Genomic DNA, 16290 nt, shown 5'->3' with positions numbered 1-16290 from the left:
TCAGGTGATCTCTGAGGCAGCGCACAGACCATAACGAAATATTGGTGGCTCAAGTTAAGAGATGTAAAAAGACAATATTTACTTAAATATATATTCCAGTTTGATAAGATTCTTTAATATGCCACTTAATATTATATAAACTATCTGTTGCTTCAATATTCATTTTGGGGTTAAAGTTTTCCTTTAATGTAGAGCTTTTTTGGAGGTAATACTGTACTCCAGCTGTTCTTAAGGGTAGAGCGATCACTTCCAACTTAATCATTCTCACAAAGACTACTTCCTCTGTAAACAATCTTCAAATTACTAGATTTTATATTCTGGTCTGCAACTGAAAATGCTGTCTGGCTGTCAGGATCACTGACCCCAGCAACTAAAAACAGACTGAGCCTTCAACTTTATTACTTTTTATTATCATTATATTACTATGTTGTATTTATCTGTTGAAACTGAGCAGGGCGCAACACTGTAGACAGAGGTTTGGAGAAAATAACAGACTGAAATTTCATCCCTGGCAGCATTATGATTATTTATTGATTTTGTGCCTAGAATATAAGGTTTATTTTTTAATATATTATTTTCTCGTTTTTATTTCCTTTTTCCTTTGACACGTGGAATCATTTTATGAGTGCTGCATGTTCTAAGCAGTCCAGTCATGTTACCTGACAGCAGCAAAATATATTCTACAATTGAGCACATAGGGCACAATAACACACTAGTCAAGTCTGTTTACAATGATCTGGGATTTAAAGGGACACTGTGATTTTATTAATGATGACTTTGAAAGAACTGTACAGATTTTTATTAATAAAGCATCCTGTTTCCATAGAATTAATTTTTTTTTTTTTTAGTTTTATTTTAACAATACTGGGCTTTATTGTATGTACACAGTACAAATTAACAAACTGGAAAATACTCTCCAATTAAAGGTTCAGCAGCCTTGTAACAGTAATGATCCAGGCCTTCATGGGCGTTCCCAAGTTTTTGATTTAATGAGACCATTTTTAGAGTGTCACTGCACATGTTCAACGTGCTGTGAGTTTTGGGATGATGAGAGAGCAAAAAATTAGCAGAAATCGAGGTTATATCCGCCATAGCAACTGATTATAAATTAATTCTGATGCAGCATTCACTGGTTTATATGCAGCCAGGTAAGGTGAGTCTGAATGAATCACTTGTTAGCCTGTATATTCTGAATCTATCCCTAAGCTCAGAAGAAGAAATGATGGACTACTGGGGGCATCTTTGGAGGAACAAAACATTACAGCTAAAGGGCTATGGTGGCCTAAAGTTTGTACAGAGCTTCAAACCCTTTAAGCCTAATAATTGTTTGGGCTTTAGTTCTCCTTTAAATCAGGCTTTGTCCTCCCTTCCTAAAATAATTTCAACTGACCATTAGTGATGAATTGGGCAGGCGTGAATTTGCTGCAAATTTCCTCGTATCGCCGGTGGCAAATAAATTTGTCAAACTGCAGCAAAATTTAACCAGTGAAAAATCTGCTGCGTCGAAAAAAAATTGGGCGCAGGTCAGTATAGCTGTGCGCATAAACATTGTAGCTTGTCAAAATTATTTTGACGCCCGTTGACTTCTATGCAAATTTTTCACTGTTTCGAATTTCTTGATGAAGCTAAACGGGACAAATTTGCCCATCACTACTGGCCGTCATATGAACTTAATACATGGACAATTGTCAACACAGCCCCGGTTCTTGTTACCACAAAGAGGGAAACTGGCTACTACAAACGACAAAGACATTTGGTCAGATCTTGTAAAATATGTGCACGTCACACAAAAAAGTAAAAGAGGTTATTGAGCCACCTTCTTTTAGTTTAGTGAAATTGCACCAGATGGAGACAACTGGACATACTTGTGGTTCTAGGACCTGGCTGTCCTATTATTCAGAAGATGTGCCATTATGTCCCTTTTGTTTTATCTGTCCATTGTTGTCTTGGAGTTGCTGAGTGTTCTAATGTGTTATCAATACATAAAGAAATAATTTTCTCTACAATTGAGGTAAGTCAAAACATATAACATCAAGTTAACCCTTTAAACTTTGACTTGATTGGCGTGCCCGCCATTCATTTATGTTTACAGTACATAAACCAATCACATGGTCGCATCACCATATGGGGCCCAACTTATTAATAATGATAATGTATTCCTCCCTGTCAACTGCAAATACATATTTTAATGTAGTTTTTTAAATATACTCATCATCTTTCCCAGAGCTTTTTCTCAGTTGTTTTTTTTTATGCAGTACATACTCAATAATATTACTACACAAGGTTTTTGTGCATTACCCTACGTTGGACATGGCAACCTTCTGGAGGCATATGGATTAAAAATGGTCTCATTAGCTTGCATTAGCATCATTATGCCAGGGAAGAAAACATTTTATTAGATCTCCTGACAACAATTTTCTTCTATTTGCACAGACTGAAAATGTCTCTTGTGCATTATCCTACACTTTACACAGAGTAGAATAAAGAATCAAGGGAAGGTCATTAGCCAATTAAACTATACATGGACAAGCAAACTGTTATAATTGGTGCTAGTGTTCCTTTTTTGCTGTTGATAAACTGCTGCAATTAGCATCCTATTTTTAATGTATTTTAAATAAGCAGGCAATGTATTGATAAAACTGCAAAATACAGTACAGGCACAGGACCGGTTATCCAGAATACTCCAGACCTGGGGCTTTCCCATAATAGATTTTTCTGTAATTTGGATCTTCATACCTTAAGGGGCATATTTATCAAGGGTCGAATTTCGAATTGAAAAAATTTCGAAATTCGATTTCAAAAAGACCAACCGGAATTAAGTTTTTTTTTGTTTGGTCGAATAAGTCAGTTTTCAAGCGAATCGAAGGAATAAAGTATTCGCTCGAATTCGATTCAAAGTTTTTCCCAAAATGTTTTTAAGTCCACCAATTGACTCCAAATGGGTTCTAGGAGGCCCCCCATAGGCTAAAACAGCAAATTCGGCAGGTTTTTGATGGTGAAAGTTGAATTTTTAAAGAGACAGTATATGATAAATTTCGATATTCAAATTTTTTTCAAATTGAATATGAACGATTTCCTAGTCGAAGTACACAAAAAATCAGGCTCAAATTTTTGGAGTTCATGAATCACAATCATAATATTAATCCATACCTTGACAAACATTGAATCACTACTTTGTTTCTGTCCTGATGTCTAATTAATCCCCAAAAATGTCCTTTTTAGAATGGGAACTTTTAACAAATTCCATGGCTTTCTAGATTTAATCTAGTTTCAAAAACCTCTAAAACCCCTTAAATCTGACCTTCAATAAATAGGCCTCTTACTGACTAACACAGCCCACAAGGCTTTTAAACCAAGCTGCCAACTATATTTATTGTCAATTGGGCCCACCAGGATACAAGGAATACTCCCGGTAGGCCCAGGTGACAGTGGGTCTTCATTTTATAATCCATTTGGCTTACTTTATGGTAATTTCCTTTTCATTTATGGGAACAAAGAGGAGAAATAGAGGAAAGCATACATTATATTATGCAAATAAAAAATACAATAATAATAAAAAGGTTGAGGGTTTTCATGTGAGCTTCATTACATAAATACACAAAGGCATAGCTGGCCTTTGATAATGTTCTGCCTTGATGACCTTGCTAGTAAATCCTATCACTTGTTGTCAAAGAGAAACCAAGAAAACTTGAAACTTGACTTCTTTGGGGGTCCCAAGTCTGAAAGGTACAGTAGACAAGTCACTCTCCAATGGATCCTCCTTACCCAATGACTGATGTCTAAAACAACTGCATATTAGCACAAGAAGCTTCTGACTTAGCTAACCCTTTGTAACAGAGGGACAGCTGGAAAGCCACAGGCTCTCAATGAGTGCATTTGCATATTGATTAAGCATACGGCATGTTAACAGGCACTGATACATGGGGTTTGGTGTATTAAAATCACCTAGCTGTAAAATTGATGCCATAAATCTATTGCAGTTTGCATTGGATCTGCTCCAAAAGAACAATTTCAGTAGGTAGTAATGAGATTATGTAGCCCTAAAGCAGTTTGATTGCTTCTTCATGACAATTGTGCTCATTCTGTAAACATAAGACAAACCACAGAAACACTATAAATACAAACACTGTAAGTCAGTTAATAGATTGGGCCTGAGTCTGCACCCTTCTTTGTCAGGGTTCTTCACTCGAGTGTGGCAAGTCGTTCCTGCTTTAACCATTTAGCCCTCAGGTTTCCTTCTTTTGTTGAGTAGTGATTTATCATGAACGGTCTAAATATTTTTTGCTACGTGAATCGAAATTAAATGTTGTTCAGGTAAAATACGGTTTTAATTCAGCATCTCTGTGCTTTTGTTATCTATGGGTTCCTCCATGACATGATTATTTCAGAATGGGCATTGGGATGCAAGTCCATGAAGGCATCTGAATAGTTCCAAAGCCAGGCAGACTGTAGGAACTGGATCTAACATATTGCAACTTGTCCTCGGCAGAACCATGTAAGGTCCAGTAGAAAGATGGTTATGGCTAGCATTTTGCAGTTTGAGTTAGATCAGTTTTCTGGCTAAAGGGTGGTTGCTCCATAAAGCCATACCATTCTTTCATATTGTTTCAAGAACTTCCAGCTGCTTTAGAAGCACCTATATGTCATACACATACATATAATAAATCAGGAATGACCAACATGTTCTCCAGCTCTTGTTAAACTACAACTCTCAGAATCCCACCAACAGCCAAAGGCTCCACGGTGACCGCCTTTAGGTTAGGTGCTTCTTATCTCCAAGCTTTACTGTTCTCTTTGAAGCAACAGCAATGTATCTACTGTATACTTGTAATGCATCATGTGTTAAGCATTTCAGATCTTTTTCCCCACTTGCTCAGACTTGGTTATTCATAAGATGCATTCACTGACAGCAAATTTCAACTTATCATGTTCTACATCTGACAAATATGTACATACTGTTTATATCCTTTTCAGCAAGGAAAGCCGAGTGTATGTCTTCATAAAGCAAGACACTGAAGGCTTTACATATAAAAAATTGCAACCAGATGTGCAGCAATTGTAGAAGTCGAAAAGATTACAATGTTTTATTATGAAGTAAAACTATTTTAATACAAGTTGTCAGCAGGAGTGAGACTAATATGTCTATGTAAGCTGCGTTCCATTAAATGGGAGTTTATGTGCCGTAATGTTCGGTGTGGCCCAGTATTGCTGCAGTAGGAAGCTTTATGCTTTTTCTTTTTTTGGCTGGGATTGTTTCATTTTATAATGTGCATGTGATTGCAGTTCACAACTTCAACCTACACATTTTTTTGGATAATGGTAATTGATTAAGTTTTCAGTCCTAGATAGCGCTCTCATGGATCATAACCTTCTATAAGCAGCACGGGAGATGTTGCCATGTTCTATTACCTGCAGTTTCAAGTGAATTTAATTCTTACTTCTTATTTACACACAGTGCAACTATCTTAATATTTTGGGTGCCTCTCCAAATCAAAAAACCATGTTCATAGGATACCATGTTATACCCAAATCAACCCTTTGCCTAGCCCAATTCCTGTAAGCTCCATCCCTTTTTGGCCATTACATTCAGAACAACTTTATATGCAACTAAAACTTTAGTTTGACCTTTTGCTTGGTTGTGTTGGTCTAATGCAGGGGTCCCAAACTTTTTTTTACCCATGATCCACATTCAAATGTAAAAAGAGTTACACAACCATGAGATAAGGTGTTAAATAAGGCTGTAATTGTCTAATTGGGTAGCCCTATGTGGACTGGCAGCCTACGGAAGGCTTGGTTTGTCAGTACACCTGTTTTTTTTTTTTTTTTTCAAATAAAGCTTTCCACCAAGCCAAGACTTCAAAAATAAGCACCTTCTTTGAGGCCACTCGGAGTAATATCCAAGCGGTTGGTGAGTATCCTGTTGCTCACGAGTCTAATGCATTGCTGTCCATAGGACATTTATAAATAGAAGAATACATACATTTTGTACATTCAGTATATGTGCCATGGTACACTCTTCCATGGTTGAAAAATGCATTTGTGTATGGTGACCAGTTACTGGTGTATATTATCAGTTGCATTGATTGAGACATTTCAGCTTTATTTTGTTGGTTTCCATTGTGAAGAAAAGCACACTCAATGTATTTAAAGTGTAGTTGATGACCCACAAATAAAAGAGGACCAGGGTAGGCAAGGGGAAGAAATACTATGTTCCCTTGTACCTGTAAGACCCATGCTATTATCTGCACAACAGTACACCTGCTCTGCTAGTGCCAGACATAAGCACTATATAAGTTGCATATGGATAAGGGCATTGTTTTCCTATAAGTGTGCATAGCACATATCTTTAGTACGACTCCTTATATTTTATAAAGAATAAAAACAAATGTGACTGTATCCTCTGTTGAGATATGCATGTAATATATATTTTTTGTCCATCATCTGAAGAGTCAAAGCAAGTTCACTCCGCCACCTATTCACATAATGAAGTGTTTCTGATAGAGACTAAGACCAAAAGAAGATTCATTCTTCAACAGTTATGGCAATGTGCCCATCTAAGCCTATTGTTTCTTAAATATGCACCCAAGGGCAGGAGCTCATGTGATTTGTGAGGTAGTGTGCCTGTCCTTACAAGGAGGTGCTTTCTCCAACCTCGTTTAGCCAGCTCTATTCGAAAGTAAAATTAGCGTGGATGATTAGGAACACAAATATTTCTTGACTCTGTCAGACAGAATAAGGGGGATCCTTGCAATTTTGGAGCAGGGTCATTTATCCAGCACTTGAGAAACTTCATTGGAATAGGGCAAAACTGAGGTTTTTTTTTTTTTGGTGCTGCTGATTTAATTGTGAATGGATCAGCAGGGTGCAAAAAACCTGTTTCACGGCTGCCATCATCCACGGCATGAAATGTTTTCTTGCCAGTACATTGTTTTGTGAGCAGCTCCATTTGATTTAATGCAGTGGGAAAACAAAGTGAATCCCTGCTTCAAGGAAAGTTAAAATAGATTTTGTGCATCTTTTAATCCCACATACAGATTTGATGTTTACTTCTCATAGAGGCTTGGTATTTCCATAATGTCTAGTAGTTTTCCCATGATTTCTTTTCAGACAGTTTGAATTGTATGTCAGGTTGGCTGTGGCCTGTGATTTAAGAGGAGAGAAATTCTGGCATAATTCAGGGTTTTCCAGAGGCTGCTATGGACACTGGGTTTCAAAACAACTAGATGACTTTTGCATGGCATCTTTGATGATAATTAAAGAGGATCATACAATTCCAAAAATCATTCATTGGAGAAGTTAGGGGCCAGAAGGTTTGTGATTGGGGGCCCCAGACCCATTCATTAAGCAAGTTCACTGCTGCCATTGTTCCTGTAGAAAATGTTTTTATATATATTTTTTTTAAGTTATAAGGGAAGGGACTAATGTTATTTTAGTCAATATGATCTGTCATTATTTACCTTTACTAAATAGTTTATAGCTAAGTGGGACTCATTGAAATTTGTTGTACAGGGATAACCTTACCACAACACCCCCTTTGTGGATTCAAGCCGTAGAAAAACTATGATACCAACAATAAAAAAAAAAACATATAGTGGTAAGAGACACACATTTTTTTTACATGTAGTAGTTTTTGTGTTTAATTAAGCAGTTAGCATTCTATCATGTTTTAAAGTCAGACCCAGTAGTCCAAAGATTTATTACCAAGACTGGAGGAAGAGACCCTGGTGACAATGAGAAAGGGGATACAAATGAGGAAAGTTAAAGAAGATACTCAGTTTGCTGATGTTTCATGAGTGATGATGGTAGTATGGAATTCTGATGTAAAAACATCATCAGTAAAGGGGGTTGTGAAAGGAAGATCATGACATGAAAGGGAGTTCATGACCATGATGTGATGTCTGGTTTGGTTGAATTTAAATGTCATTGCCCGGTGCAATTGGATAGTAGTCAAGAAAAATATAATGTTCAAGTTGTATTGTGGTGTTTCTTATTTTGGCTGAAAAAAATGCAATTCTTTATTTTTTTTAAAAATTGCTCTCCTCTGAAGAGATTTCAATCAATACAGCCCACACAGATATACTGTATGGTGTGACTTATAACACATAAAGAAAGGCATTGGACAATAATCACTGCCCTTGTTATTTACAATATTTCCATTTTAATTTTATGTTCAGCGTGTAGAAATAAGGTCTAATTTAGGAAACATGGGCTCTTTATTGAACTTCACACTTTGGTTCAATGCCATTTTCACCTTGCACCATGGCCACAACTGCATGCGCAGCTACAATGGATTGCAAAGTTTTTTGGCTCACTCTGTAGCCATTATCGACTGTGTTCGTACCCTTTGCATACAGAAAGGGGAAAAGAGAGAGAGAGGTGGGTGGCATGTAGGTGTCCCCAGGACAGCCCCTAGGTTGCCTGATTCCAAATGTGCAATGCAAGCAGTATAAAATAGACCAACATACAGTGCACCAACATGTCATAAACATTGTCAATATGATAATTATTAGGTTATTGGGAGTCTGTCAGTTAAATCACAGAAACAGCACAGGCATTGTGGAAGCACAAGGTTAGTAAAGGGTAAATTATAAGCGCTGCTGATCTGACCAATCATCAAGTTCATTCATTTTATAAAAAAAAAATACTTGGGTGTCATATACTTTGAGCATCATGTACACCAGATGCATAGATAAAGCCTGCTACATCTGTATGTAGTCTATTCTATACTGCTTGCATTGCACAATTGGAACTTCCAGGCCTCCCATATTTCCAGGCTCCTCTGTGCTTATACTAAAGGTTTCCGTGCTTCAGGGTGTAACTGTACTAAGTGTGCAAAATATATTCTATTTCCATACATTTTCATCTCAGATAGCATTATAAAGATTGCAACCTGCAATCATACTTTAGTTCAACCTGTTTCTTAGGCATTGGCAGAGATATTGTCATTGAGCATTATTTGTGATAATAATCATGAATGTTTCTCCAGATACTGCAGGATAAACTTTGTTGTGGGGAACTTCCATCAGTCTGACAGCCTTTTTCATTCAATGCCACTCTTTATTAAGTGATTTTTCTTGTGCAATATTAAAGCCCTCAGTCCTACAAGAAATCGTAAATTGATGCTCTGATTTGTGTAAGAGAACTCAATAATCATTTTTTTCTGTTGTTCCAATGAAAGTTGAACAATAACATCCACATTTTGAAAGATTGAGTAGAATAGTTGGTGTTTCTGATGGAATTTGCTGATTAAAGCGATGATGCTACTATTCTTTTGTAAATATATCCCTTTAGATAAGTGTTTGTTTTATCATCATATTTGTAGAGCACCCATTGAAGACATTTTGGTAGATACTGTGGGGACTTTTTACTAATATTCACATTTCTTTATTTTCATCAATCTCTAAAAAAAATGTATTTCTTTAAAACTTGAGATTTATTTATAGAAAAGTCACAACAAACTGTAATACAAGAATTTAACACATAAAACCATGCAAGGTCCTAAAGATTCCATAGTAACTGCACTGATCCTATTGGACCATTGAATTCAGGGGTTTTAGAGGGTTTTAGTAATCGTCTGAAAACCTCAAATCGAGTTTAAGAGATTTTTGTACTTTTAGCACACCGTTAAGCTTTTTTTTTTCATTTGTGATTTTTATATTCGGATATTTTTACAACTTTCCTGGCAGTTGTGGTTTTAGAGAAATGAGTTTAATCTTTGTTTCAAAAACCTCTAATACACCCCTTACATTAAAACTTAAATAGGTTCATAATCCTGAAATAAGCCTCTGGGAAACAATCTGACATGAATCATTTAGTGACAGAGTGAGTGAGCCCTACTTAAATAGTTGAACCCAATTCCCACTGAAGCCGAGTCAGGGATGGCTCTACCTTTTATGCCACCATAATCTGCAACCGGATCACATTTATATAAAGTAAATTATAAGATATATTATAATACGACTTCCCAACACATTCTACACCCATTAGTACAGGTATGGGATCAGTTATCCAGAAACCTGTTATCCAGAAAGCTCTGAATAATGGAAAGGATATCTATCATAGACTCCATTTTATCAAAATCAAGTTTAAAAAATGATTTCCTTTTTCTCTGTAATAATAAAACATTACCTTGTACTTGATTCTAACTAAGATATAATTAATCCTTATTGGAGGCAAAACCAGCCTATTAGTTTATTAAATGTTTACATGATTTTCTAGTAGACTTACTGTTATTTGGAAAACCCCTGGTCCAGAGTATTCTGGATAACCAGTGCCATACTAGTAGTAATGTTAAAACCAACATATGCAGTTATTTCTTTACAGTAGCTGTAACCAACACTCTTCCCTTCCTGCCCGTTTAATCTGGTAGCTCAGGTCTGTCTATCTTTTCCCTAAATCCTGGTTTCCATTCAAGAATATTTTTAGAGTGCATTTTATAAAATGTTTTTAACATCTTTCAGTGCTATAACATCATATTTAAGATTACTTTATTTAGATCCATTTGATACTGGCAACTGATGCCGATAATTATTTTAGCTGAGGAGGACCTCCAAAAACTGGCCATGTGACAGGACTTTCTCTTCTTTCTCTCACTAATACATTGCGAAACACTTAAATCAAATGCCCATCGGATGCCAAGAAACTGCTCTAGTCATGAGGCCAAAATGATGTCTGTGGAAAGCTTCTTTTTTTTTTCATTTGAAATATATCGGAGCACAATTATAGGCATTGTGTTCCTCTGGCAGCTGTCGGATTTTCTGCAGCATGGACTTAAGTTAAATAAATTGGTTCAGTTGGAATAAACCCTGAATTTTTCAACCTATAATGCTGGTAATTTTCTGTATAAAAAAGTAATTTAGGTTTTTTTTACTCAATTTTCTTAGGTCTCTCTTTAACTCACAATACATTCTTTTTGTTGAACTTTGTTAGAAATTGTAGATTACCAACAAAGCCATAAACAGAAGTGAATGGAATGGCATTTGCAAAGCTTTGAGCAGCCGTATTGGGCAGAATATCCAACAAACCAAAAACATTACAGTGAGGCCATTGTCGTTATTGAAATTGTTGTGGGGCATCTTAATGTAAAGTTGCTGGTTAGTTTGTTTGTGTCATTAGTAGACATTATATTTACTTCTGTAAGCCTTTAAATATGTCATCAATAAAACATTTTTCTTAAACATAGGTGTTCATATTTTCCTAGACCTCCAATGCTTCTTTATTGCCAGGTGGGCCGAAGATAATTCCCTATTTTACTTTTTGACTGAACACACAGTGTTGCACCCCTTTGTGTTTCTTATAAGAGAATCATAACACAAAAAGAAAACTATGTGATGTTATAAGGAGGATATTGTATTGATAATCTGACAAAATGACATCTTTAGCAAGGCTAAAACCGCAAATGTTAGTGATATAGAAATGGAGGAAATTGAAGAAAATGATTATATGTCCGCGTTTTACATTTTTCCTTTGACAAATACAAAGACTGAAAAATTGTCAGCTTCTGTGCATTTAATATGTAAGCCAAAAAGTCTGTATTTCTAAGTTTTTTTCAACAACAAAGTAATTAAGTAAAATATATTGCTAATAAGGGAAAAAATTTGAGTTCATTTGCCTTAAATATCAGTTGTATTGATAGATAGAATTCAAGGGTTGCATAGCTACAGTATTGCTTAGAATTATTTTTCTTCTAGACAGACTCAACAGATATTAAAAGAAAAAGTACAATATGTTAAATGCATATTTTTCTTTTGCGTTATTTTAGAGGCGTAGAGGATCCGGTGTGTTCTGTGCCAACTGTCTGACCACAAAGACATCCCTCTGGAGGAAAAATGCCAACGGTGGCTATGTCTGCAATGCGTGTGGCCTTTACCAGAAACTTCACTCGGTAATAATTCTGCTCTTTTTGTTCACTAAATGTTAATTTAATAAGAACATGGTTAGGTACAGTTTTACTCTTACTATATCACCTACACTAATTCAGTGAAATTTTACTTGGTTATCTACAATATGAAAAGCAAAAATATCTGGTATCCCATAGTATCACATTAACATATGTGTCTTTTACTTTTATAAGCCAGGCTGACTTGTGTCACAGTTCTAGATTTTAAGTATTTTAACATAACACCTATTCTAACTGCAGTTGCTGTGATAGTTAATTTGTTCCCCTGAGACCTCTCTGTCTGGCCTGTACGAAGCTGATAACCTCTGCATGCAATCTTTGCCAGACCACAATGGAATCCACAATGTGCTTTATTTAGGGTAGCTGAACAAATGCTGGAGGTCAAACAGAATAATTATTTTCCTTACCTCTGTAACAGCTACTCACTCATGGAAAGCAGAAACAGGGAAGGGTTAATGGGAGGAAATTATTTCACATATAAGGAAGGGGAATAGAAGGGTTTACAGCCAAGGAAATAAACACCTTATAATACAACTTTGGAAGCTAGGTGGCAACATAACAATATAAACTTGATTTTTCAACATAATAAAATAAATGCTGCGCAGCACAACACCTCTTTTAAAACGACCTCCCTGCCTTCCCTCAGCCCTCTTGTTTGTTATGGGACACATCTCTCAGGAGTGATGTTTGGGTAACTAATTGAAGACTATGGGGAAGTAGGTGGGTTTGTTTTAGAAGATGAATTTGGCACAGAGTATGCTTCCTGATACCTGCCTGTTGTCTAAACACAACAATATCACTTTAAAATTGGTCTTTTCTATTTTTGATGATACTATGTGTATAAGACTAGACAAGCTTCATTTTTTTCCATAAGCACATTACATATTTCTCGAGAGCATGCCTAAATTCAGAATTCCAATAACCGCTTATCTATTTTTAATACGGTACAAACTGTACATAATAAGAACACTTTTGTGCATTATACATTTTCAAGTGAACAAGTCAGATGTTTCCTAGTTTGTGAACATAACTGGCTGGTTTAGGCCAGTGTTAATTACTGGTATCATGACTAATATTTCTTTGGAAACATTGTACAATATGACATATGACATATTTTTGTTAGGTCCCCATGCAATGTTTGACAATACATTTTACATTCCTATATTTTAAACCAAAAATTTTACCTGGTTTTCCAAAATAATTACTGACTGTCCTGTGAATGTTATGTTAAATGAAGCTATTTATATTAAAATTATGTCCTAGGTCCTTCTCCAAGTGAATTCCAGTTAAACTGCATCTGGCCATGCACAGATTTTGTGTAGTTTTAGGTTGTACATCTGACTTTCAAATGGATGTTGCAAATGGTGTCCCATAGTATAATTAAAATAAATTGCTTAAATCTTGTCAAACCCAGAAAAATGTATTTACCGTGGTAATGACATGTTCCGTTTAATTTATTCAAGATTAAATATTATTTTTGCATCACAATGGTATACTTACACAGATTGTCTTAATCTGCTCTTAAATTGACTAAAAACTCCATATTAATGCCCTTTTTTAATTATCTTCTTTAAATTTGTCTGTTTACAATAAGTACTGTAAATGTACATATTGGCATAAATTATTCTACCTAAAAGTCATCTATATTTGCATATGTAAAATGCCATCATTTTCCTCACCTGAGCAGCCATTTAAAATCTGTAAACTCCAGTTAATCAGTGACCTCTAGTGGTCATATTTCCATGGAGAATGGTAGGTTTGCTTAAATTTCCTAGCAAATGTTTTTTAAAGCATTACCATCTCTCAAGCAAACAAGTACCCTGGTTCTAATAAGCAAAAGCCACTACATGTGGGGTTAAGTATTTTTTATTAATATGTCTATGGTTTATAATTATATAATTGCCAATGGATTGTCAATGGATTTATTTTAATTCTGTTTTAAGGTTTTTGGTAAGAATTTGGATATAGAAAAGTAATGAGCTTCAATGGTCTGTATTACGATGAAACTAGGAAACAATTAAATTAAAGAATTCACAGTTTTGCATCGTAATTTAGGTCATTATTGGTCTGTTGGTTCATAGGCAAAATATTGGTTGTTTTAATGCACCTATTATAATAAAATGTAGTTGTTTTTTTATTAAGGTCTGTGTTGTGCCATGTTTGAGATCTGGTGTTTCTGGATATGGGTTTTTTCAGTAATTTTGAAGTACTAAAAACAAATATGAAAAATAAAAACAGGATTTGCCAAGCATGGTTTATGATAGCTTAGCTATATTCAAGGACACAGTGCTGTATACTTATTATAGAAAAATCCCTAATCAGTTAAAAATGAAAAATTACTGTTTCCAAACCTTATGTTTTTGCCAACAAAAATATGACTAGGGCAACAGTGACAGTGTGAAACAAAAGTTTGTGTGTGTGGACCCCCTAATTGGACAATGATCCACAATCTGTAAAGTTTCCATCCATTCCATGATTTTAAAAACAAAACATTAGGCACTAAAATATGAGAAGCAGTCTTATACCAATGTAGTCAATTCATGCCACGATTATATATTAAGTGTTACAATTAGAAATAATCATTCAGTTCTTTTGTTTCTTTTGTATTTTTTTTAAACTAATTCAGTTTAATTCCACTGTTTTTTTTATTATTGTAAACTGAACATTGCTATTAAATGTGGATTACGTCTATGTAATTTTGTTTTATCACTGTTGCAGACTCCCAGACCGTTAAATATAATTAAGCAGAACAATGGTGAGCAGATCATTAGGAGACGAACAAGAAAGCGCCTTAACCCAGAAGCACTGCAGCCTGAACAGTTAACTAAACATCAAAGAGCGAGTAGTGAAGAACAAGCTAATGGAAGTCCTTTAGATATAAGGTCAGAGGACCACTCAATGGAAGGTCATCAAAGAGAAAATCAGCAGCTTAGTATGAATAAATATGGGTCTCAAGCTTCATTGACTAAAAGCCATTCTGCTCAGCAGACCATGATTGTCAGTCAAACCATGGATATACACAAACGGATGCAACCTTTGCACATTCAGATAAAAAGCCCTCAGGAAAGCAGTGGAGAACCAGGAAACAGCTCATCTGTTTCTGATGGCAAAGGAAGCTCAGAAAGAGGAAGTCCAATTGAGAAATACATGAGACCTATAAAGCATCCTAATTACTCTCCACCTGGAAGCCCAATAGAAAAATATCAGTACCCACTCTTTGGACTTCCTTTTGTTCACAATGACTTCCAGAGTGAAGCTGACTGGCTGAGATTCTGGAGTAAATATAAACTGTCAGTTCCTGGAAATCCGCACTACTTGAGTCATGTGCCTGGCCTGCCAAATCCCTGCCCAAATTATGTGCCTTATCCCACCTTTAATCTGCCTGCTCAATATTCCTCTGTTGGGTCAGACAATGACATTCCTCTAGATTTGGCAATGAAGCATTCCAGACCTGGATCAGGAACAAATGGAGACTCTAAAGAAAAATCAAAGTCACCCGTGAGTGTAAAGGATGATGGTCCTTTGAATGTAACTAAAATAGAGAAATCAGATAAGAGTACGCAAGATGAACTTTCAACAAAATGTGTGCACTGTGGCATTGTCTTTCTGGATGAAGTTATGTATGCTCTACATATGAGTTGCCATGGGGAAAGTGGACCTTTTCAGTGTAGTATATGCCAACATCTTTGCACGGACAAGTATGACTTCACAACTCATATTCAGAGAGGCCTACATAGGAACATTGCACAAGCTGAAAAGAATGGAAAAAATAAAGATTAAAACTTTAGCACTTAGCACAATTTAGTAGAAATGGGGTTTCTGAATAGAAATTCAGTAGCTTGTGACTTCTAATGAGGGCCAGTAAAGCACTTCCTAAAGCATGTTCAAAGACTCTTGTTCTTCGTAACTACAACTTGTCAAATATTAGCCATACGTAAGCAGCATTTCCAGTATAAAAAAAGTGCAGATATGGGGTGCCTTGATCTATGGTTTTCAGGAAAAGGAATGCCTGAAAACTTAATAAAGTATTAAAAAAGGATTGTTTTGTCATCAACATAAGTTTATGCTAGCTATTCAAGTACAAGAACAGTCTTAGTAAAGAGAAAAAGGAAATCAGTAAAAATTAAGACTTATTTGTCTTAAATAGGAATCAATGGAAAAGTACCTTATATTTTGGATTCTTGTAGTTAATAACAAGTTTCTGGATAAAAAATTCCTTAACCTGTATGTTCATTATTTTCCAAACGTTTCTGCAAAGGACACATTCATAAAAAATAACAATTTACTAGTATCCTAACACCTTTATTATAATTAAATATGTGGTCAACAGTGCATGATGAACAAAGATCTTACTGCATAAGTGTGTCCTAAATTTTGTTTATGATATCTAA

General features: G+C 35.5%; 1 protein-coding gene across 5 annotated transcripts in view; it reads left to right on the top strand.

Moving 5' to 3' along the window:
• The window catches only part of trps1.S (transcriptional repressor GATA binding 1 S homeolog), a 167846-nt gene extending 151908 nt beyond the window's left edge, over positions 1–15938 (top strand). For all 5 annotated transcript variants that reach the window (XM_018268644.2, XM_018268645.2, NM_001090415.1 and 2 more), the window contains 2 exon segments: positions 11762–11884; positions 14618–15938. In XM_018268644.2, coding sequence (XP_018124133.1) covers positions 11762–11884; positions 14618–15679 — 1185 coding nt within the window. In that variant the 3' untranslated portion in view covers positions 15680–15938.
• Positions 15939–16290: the final 352 nt, after the last annotated feature.

Source organism: Xenopus laevis, chromosome 6S (genome assembly GCF_017654675.1).
Source record: "Xenopus laevis strain J_2021 chromosome 6S, Xenopus_laevis_v10.1, whole genome shotgun sequence".
Classification (NCBI taxonomy): domain Eukaryota; kingdom Metazoa; phylum Chordata; class Amphibia; order Anura; family Pipidae; genus Xenopus; species Xenopus laevis.
The sequence above is the reverse complement of the archived record's forward strand: the minus strand, read 5'-3'. Positions and strand labels throughout refer to the sequence as shown.